Raw genomic sequence first — 8,109 nt, forward strand, 5'->3', positions numbered from 1 at the left:
AAGTGATAAAAGTTTACTTTTTTAGCCTCTTACAGAATTATTACAAATTGTTATTTTTAATCCTAGATGAAATCTGTTGCACACTTACCATGGAAGGCTTTCACATACAAAGTAAGTAAAGCTCTAATTTCAAGATTGGTGGAGTCATTTTGGAAATAATTTTCTGTGAGAAGCAGTTTAGTATTACGTAGCTTAAAGCTGACAGTGCATTGTTTGTTTTAAGAATTACACTGACAGTAAAACCAAATCTGTTTGCAAATGTCTTTAAAAAAAAAAAAAAACAAACAAAAAAAACCAAAACAAAAAAGAAACACTGATTGCCATTTTTCATAGTGACTTCCATATAACGAGAGTACCTGCATCCTAGTTTTGATGCTGATATTGTTTTTTCCACTGCCAGCTGTCTTGCGTGGATGCAAATGTTGGTCCTGCAAATAAACTAATCATTCTTAATTTAATACATTATTTTAGGAAGAGAGAGATTATATTAACAAAGGACAGTTTTCAAGAAAGAGATAGGACCACTAAGAGACCGTATTTTGGGAGGTTCCAGGAGCTACAAGAGACTGAAGTAATGTACACACTGTTCTGTGCTGCGGTGGTAATTCTGAGGTTCTGGGCAGTGAAATGACAAATGTATGGTGGGTTGTTACACGGTGGGAAGGGGGCTGCACTGTGGTGTCCCCACTGCCTAGACTGCCCCTGTGTGATGCTGTAGCAAAGCTTAACACCAGACCTTGGAGGAGGGGAAGGTGAATTTATTCAAAACAAAGTCAGCTTACTAAAAGTTTGATATCTGCATACCCACAAGCACCCATGCGTGTGTCTGAGTGGTTTGTGTAGCATTCAGGCACCAAGATGGATGTATCTGAGTATCCCAGTCAGAATTCCCTGCACTGATATGGAGGACAAGGGACACCCACTCTTGAGTTCCTCTGTCTCCTACTTTCTTCCTCAGTTGACAGCTACATGCTAGTTTTGTTCTTGTACCCCTAAAGAGCTGATGATACTTTGACTCCAACCTTTCCCACCTCTGTGAGTCATCAGGATTTTTGTACTGTTTTCCTGAGCATTGTGTTCTGAGAAACCCTAGATGGATGCGCTGGAATTGTCAAGACCTTGATGCCATCAACACATGCCATGTTTTCTTCTGCTTCCACTCATCAATGCTTTCATTTATCCTTCCTTTGTGCCGATGTATTGCAATTCTCCAGAACATCAGTACTTTAAAAGACACAGTATTAAAAACTGCTCAAGACATGGTGTCCAATTCTGAATGGATGATCTGGGACAAGAGAACTAAAATCTTAAAATTTGAAGTGCGTTTTATAGCTTTTCCATTTCTGTGAGCCTACAGCAATTGCCCAACTTTCTGCTGCCCTAATAATTTAAGGACTCATGGGGCATCTAGGAAAACAGATTGAAATATAGCTGACAGCAGAACAGCGACTAAACAGTGTTCAATATGGAAATATAGTCAAAAAATAAACATCTAGTGTTTCAGACATGTATTAGGCAAATCAGCATGTTTCTTAATAGAGGGGAGTAAAAGGTACATTAGTGAAGTAATTCCACAATTTTACTCAAGCAACAAAATAAAAAACGGAGCAGAGACATCAGCAGTTAAATAGACAACAAAGGGACAGTATTCAAGCAAGTAACCTTTAAAGCAGTAGAATTCTCTTGCTGAATAGCCTTTTCTTACGGGGTGTTTATGGTTCCTGTTAAGATGCCAGAGCCTGGCCACAACAAAGGCTTGTGTGTATGTAGAAGGAAGTAGATGATGTTTGCAATTATGTTTAACTTACTGGTCTTTGGAGGGGGTAATTTACTTTTTTCTAGTGGATATTTAAAGTTGCTTGCCCTCTTCTGCACTCTCAAGAGTGGAAAGAATAGTCTGAGGTCTCATCTGCAACTGTTGTTTTAGAAAGCTTTGGGTTTTTCGTTAATTTGAACTCTTTCCTGTTTTCCTTGGCAAAACTGAAGATCAGTCTAATTTTCCAGTTTCTGTAGTCTTTACCATTATGCTCTTTATACATTTTTATGAGTACCTTCAAATGTGGTAATCTCAAGAGAAAACTAGCCAGACTAAATACTGTGTGAGAAACCGACACGGGACCTAACACACTGTTAGATGGGCAGCCTTGATGCATTCAGTCTCAGTGGTTTATGAGGATTGCCTGAGTGCCTGAAGGATGGAACATTAAGCTCTTTCTTCCTTTCATCATTGTAGGATCACTCACTTGGGTGTTGACTTGGAAAGGCTGCCTTTTCCAACTTGCCAAGTTTTTTTTTGTTCCATGACAAACCTTCTTTGCACAGGCTTGAGAAGTGCCGTCCATATTCTTTGATCACTTCAGATTGATGGATTTGTTTTGACTTGCTAGAAGGAGCTTTCCTGTTGTAATTAATAAGAACTCTCTCCTGCCCAGCACCCCCATCTTCTGCCGATGCTTTGTTCCATCTTATAAACATTCATTCATTTTAAGGAGTGAGTCCCCCTTTGCTTAGAAAATACATCATTTTCCCCATTCTTATGGTATGGATTAATGTAAAGCTTGCTAATTTTGAAAGGAGAAGCCATGTTACTGACTCAGTTTGTTAACCAAACAGTGAATATTCTTTGCTGGATTTGTTTCCTGCTGTTTTTAGCGAGTTGAAACAGTTTATTGCACCATATCGTCAGCACTGGAGCTGGTGCACTGCAGGAGTTCATTTCTAGTCCTCCCTGTAGGCCAGATCCAGAGGAGTTGCCCTTCTGTTTACTTTCTTTACCTTCTGTGACAAAATATTGTTGTATTTGCATGCTCAGAGCCTGTTTGCATTGCTTTCCCAGCAGATGTCTGGGAATTTAAACTTTCTCACTCAGGAAGAAGTAGTGAGAAAATATTTTCATTATTGCTTCAGAAACAGAACCTGTAGTATGCCTACGGGTGGAAATGGTGTAGAAAGTTGTGTCTCGGATAAGGGGTGGATGTTTACTTCCAGGAGAGCACTGAAAATATTTTAAAATCTCTCCAAGGCTGTCAAGTTAATGTTCTTAAGGGCAGTAAATTAACAAGTTTTTACACAAATTTCATATTACCACAGAAAATGAAAGTGAACTGACATTTTGTAAATCGTTTGAGTGATGAATGAACGAAAGGGGTTTTTTTGCTGGTTTCTTGTAAAGATTTCACTGAAGCTGAATCCATGTTTTTCCCTTTGCATGACAATACTCTCACTTACCTGAAGTAGTCCTACTTCCTTTTTTACTTGTGACTATAATTGTGTGATCTGGAGTGGGCGGTATGGTCTTCATTAAAAGAAAGCACTTTAAAGTTTGCACTAATTAGTTTTTCAGCATAACCTGTAAGTATTGTTATAAATATGAAAGTAATCTGTGTTCTCACTGAAAAACATAGTTCTAGGAAGCCCGTTGCCTGTAACTCTGTATGACAGATGACTTCCTTTCTTCACAGACGACTGAAGTATGTTTTTCTTTTATTTGTAGGCATTCAACACCTTTATTGATGATATATTTGCTTTTATCATCACTATGCCAACATCTCATAGGCTGGCGTGCTTTAGAGATGATGTCGTGTTCCTGGTCTATCTTTACCAAAGATGGTATGTCTTTCTTTAATACTCGTCAGAGTTTTTGCAATGTTGTAGATGGTTGCAGTCTTACTGCTATAAAGAATTATGAAATAGCTTGAGATACACTTCAAGCAGAATTTTTATACCATAGTAATATATCGTACGGTCTGGATAATGGTAGTTGTGTATATGCCTAGTCAAGAGAATGTTGAGAATGATCCTGAAAAGGAGAACTCAGTACAAACAAGAGGAGCAAAAGCACTTTCCCATAACCGACAGTATTCTTGGACCCTTTTTAGCATGCGAAGAGAGCAGTCAAGAAATTCCTCTTCTCACAGCACTCGCAGAATTTTTGCCAGTTACCCCTTCTCCCTCCCCAAAGCAGCAGTCCTCCTTTTCAGCCGAGAATTTCACATTTGCAAGTTACCGAAAGAAAAAAAAGCCCTGAAACATCAATACCTGAAGTAAGGTGAAGGAGAGCAGTTCTTAAGGGGGTTTGTGAATACAAGCTTAGGAGTTCTGGGTTCTGGGCTTCTAACCCTTGCTGAGGGGCTGTGTGTCTACATCTGAGGCGTGCTTCCCGAGTTGCTCTGCAAGGCGCTAGCGAAGGATGTTTTCTGATGAGGGATTGCCCTGCTCTGCTTTCCTCTTCGAGTTTCCAAGTACAAGTTCACAGGATCACAGAATCACAGTTATCAGGTTCTCTTGCAAGTTGAGTATGTGGCAAGTCTCAGATTCTTTAAGTAACTAAAATCAGATGAGGAAGAAGGCTATATGCAGTAATCATTGAAATATTGTTCATAAATGACGCTACAGAAAGTATATTCTTGTTCCCAATAATAAATATTTATCTGTGGAGCGAACAAGAATTTTAAGGCTAATTCACATTATACTGGAATATATGGATGTGTATGTCTAATCATTAATACTAAATGCAAACTTCAGTTTTAGGTTTATATAATTGCACATAGTTGTAGTAAAATAGATCCCCTTCTAGGGTATTTTTCTAGAAGTTAAGAGCTCAACAACTTCTGGTAGGGGCTGGACACTAGTTTAAAGTTCGAGAGGTGTCCGGGATTGTTTGAGAAATAGTCCAGCCAAGCTTTAGGGGAGCTAATACATCTCTTAAGAGCCCTGTTGTGAGACAGCTGGTTCAGTCTTTAATGTGAAGAAGCTGATGTACCTGTAGCTAGTCTTTAAAACTGTCAGGGGTTTTGCCACAGATGGGAATAGAGAATATGATAAGAAAGAAATTAACTTTTAAAATCAAGTAGCACAGAACTGCTTAATTCCCCGGGTAGCAAACAATATTGTCAATATTGTAACTAATTTATTTTTTTTTAACCAGGCTTTATCCTGTGGATAAGAGCAGAGTGAATGAGTATGGAGAATCTTACGAAGAAAAGCCAAAAAAAAAAGCTCATAGAGAATAACTAAGAATTGAAGAAGATTCTGACCCCTGGACTCTTACTGACTTCATGTATTATCTGGTCTTAAGGAAGGAAAAACTTATTTAATGAGAGTATTTTTAAAGCTTATGACAGAACTACATGGACAATACATCTTCTATGTTGCCAAAATCTAGTTTTGATATCCTCCTATTTCAAGATCCTCTTTCGTCTTCACAAGGTCCACAGTCTGCCAGGTGTCATTAAATAAACCTCCTGCATTTAAACTTCTCTTTGCTGAAAACCTAAGTGTACTGACCACTGTAATTAATATCCAAATCTATGTTTTTAAGTCAGCTCACTAACTGGAAGTGTGATGCCTGTACCAGTAGGCTATGAAAAGTGAAAAAACAAGCCAGTGTGTTACAACAGAATCAAGCATTGTTGCAAAACTGGAGGCTGACAAAAATAAAATATATACTATTGGATTATATGCTAATTACAAATCATCCTCATTTGATAATGGAAATTCTAGAAATCATGATTAAACTTGTAAGTTGTACGTGGGCATTTTAAGTTCATAACTTAAAAAAGTTTTGAAATACAGGAAGAGAGAAATGGGGTTGAAATTCAAGTTCATGGCAGAGGGTTTTACTTGTCTTAAACTGAACGAAGATGTAAAAAAAGCGTAATGTGATTTCCTTCAATACATATCAACGTTTATATAAATCCTTCTGCATTGCTGACAAACCTGATTTCTTGGCGTAGCAGGTATTCATGTAATGCAAATCATTGTTATGTGCTAGGAAAGTCTCTTAACACATCTTAAATTCTTCATCACGTGGTACCCCAGCGACCTACTGGACCAATTCTCTCATGTTTCACAGGGAATAATTCCTTGGTCTTTCCCCTCTCCCTCCCTGCCCTGGTCTATTTATAAGACAAAGCACCCATGGTTCAAGCAGAATGATTTTGCTCAAATACAATACAGGTTCAACAAACTGCCTGGAGACAGAAGAAAAAGAAAACAGCTTGGTGAAGAACAAGTATCTTTCACACAATTTAAAATCCATATTCCATGGGAACAGTTCATTGAGGGAGGTATTTTGATCTGTTTCTCTCAAATGAGTGAATTAGAGTAAAATTCAAACTTCACAGCTATTTCTAGAAATAATGGTTCTAGATTTTTAAAAGCCAGTTTCTCAGTAAGTGAAACAAAGAGTGCATTCCTTTCAGCAGCAAATAAAGTGGAATTTGAAAATATCCAAAAGGCAGAAATCTAGTTTCCAATTCGAGTTTTGCTTTGGTCAGTAAGTTTACAAATTAACCCTAATGATTCTTGATTTTCTTTATTAAATTGCATGCTCTTTGTGCAATGCTATTTAACTTCAATTTGTCATTGACTGAAAACTAATTGAATAACCTTGAAGAACACAGATCTTCTCTTATGGTCTGTAACTACTTGATGAAGTGGATTTTATCCAGTTCTGATACTGCAGAAGTCTGAACATAGAAATACTTGGGTCCCAAAAACGTATAGAAATGTGCCTAGTTTCTTTTGTCACAATCTATAGTCTTTCTTCCACCGAAGTCCTCATTAAATGCTGCTGGCAATGGAAAGGAGTCTTGAAGAGAATATTTGATTTGTGTTCATGTTAAGGTCTCTTCGCACTGTTAACTGGAACTAAGGAGGACTGTTGATTTTAGCATTAAATGTACATAAATGAGTCTATGCAAAACCAGAGCGGCATTTGCTGTATCTTGTACCTGTTTTGAATTTGGAGGGAGCTCTTTGCTGTTCGGCAAACTCATTTGGGACTCATATTTCATAATAATAGTTGAATGTACGCAGATGAAAATTTTTCCTGATATAAATAATGCATATAACATATTCCCTTTTTGTGCCATTTCAAAACAAGTTACTGGTTCTTCTAGAATAGTTTCTGAAAGTCCAGAATACCACATTTGGGTATTTCTAATGTTTCATCACTCATTTTTGTATGTAGCTGTTGAAAAATCACTCTTGCACCTTTACATACTGTGAGTTTATTGGTCTTGTCTTGCATTTCTGATGTCAATGACCTCATAATATTGTATACAGTAGTCATAAAGAATATAAAATTAGAACATTTTAAGTCTTTAAACTGAGCGAGACTTTCCTGTTCACGTCATTGTTTTATGCATTCCGTTTCCAAATAAAAGACTTGGCATACGGGATAGAGAGTTACCACTTACTGTTTGAAAGATGGTGAAAAGCTACCTAAGCAGTGTAACTTTGGAGATATTAAATGAAATGTTTTAGCTTTCTAGTTGTGGAAATGACATCAGTGTAAAACAAGAATGTGGTTCAATATGCAGTTAATGCTGAAGAAAAACTTCCTATATATAAATTTCATTGGACGTACTGCAGCTCATGCCAGGTTACCAGTATCTGTGATCTTATTTAAGAGTAACTTAAGAACTTCCTCACTTCTAATAAGGTTAACTGCAGTGAGCAGCTTGGTGACCATCTCACATTCTCATCGTCACTAGGCTTGTAATGGCTTTGGAAGTTAAAAGATCACAGTGATTGGGGGATGGGGCTGTTTTAGAGTTAATTGGGCAAATCATAGTATCATAGAATGGTTTGGGGTGGAAAGGACCTTAAAGATCATCTAGTTCCAGCCCCCCTGCCATGGGCAGGGACACCTCCCACTAGACCAGGTTGCTCAAAGCCCCATCCAGCCTGGCCTTAAACACTTCCAGGGATGGGGCATCCGCAGCTTCCCTGGGCAACCTGTTCCAGTGCCTCACCACCCTCACAGTAAAGAATTTCTTCCTGATATCTAATCTAAATCTACCCTCTTTGCATTTGAAGCCATTACCCCTTGTCCTGTCACTACATGCCCTTGTAAAAAGTCCCTCTCCAGCTTTCTTGTAGGCACCCTTTAGGTACGGGAAAGCTGCTATAAGGTTTCCCTGGAGCTTTCTCTTCTCCAGGCTGAACAATCCCAACTCTCTCAGCCTGTCTTCATAGGGGAGGTGCTCCAGCCCTCTGATGATCTTCGTGGCCCTCCTCTAGACCTTCTCTAACAGGTCCATGTCCTTGTGCTTAGGACTCCAGAGCTGGATGCACGACTCCAGGTGGAGTCTCACAAGCGTA

General features: G+C 38.4%; 1 protein-coding gene across 1 annotated transcript in view; it reads left to right on the forward strand.

Annotated features, from left to right (window-relative positions):
- Window positions 1-7,183, forward strand: part of CLPTM1L (CLPTM1 like) — a 29,494-nt gene extending 22,311 nt beyond the window's left edge. The window contains exons 15-17 of the mRNA XM_074146533.1: window positions 67-111; window positions 3,494-3,609; window positions 4,928-7,183. Of these exons, the coding sequence (XP_074002634.1) occupies window positions 67-111; window positions 3,494-3,609; window positions 4,928-5,012 (246 nt within the window). The 3' untranslated portion in view covers window positions 5,013-7,183. The remainder of the gene's footprint in view (window positions 1-66; window positions 112-3,493; window positions 3,610-4,927) is intronic.
- Window positions 7,184-8,109: the final 926 nt, after the last annotated feature.

The sequence above is a fragment of the Numenius arquata genome, chromosome 4 (genome assembly GCF_964106895.1).
Source record: "Numenius arquata chromosome 4, bNumArq3.hap1.1, whole genome shotgun sequence".
NCBI classification, from domain to species: Eukaryota; Metazoa; Chordata; class Aves; order Charadriiformes; family Scolopacidae; genus Numenius; species Numenius arquata.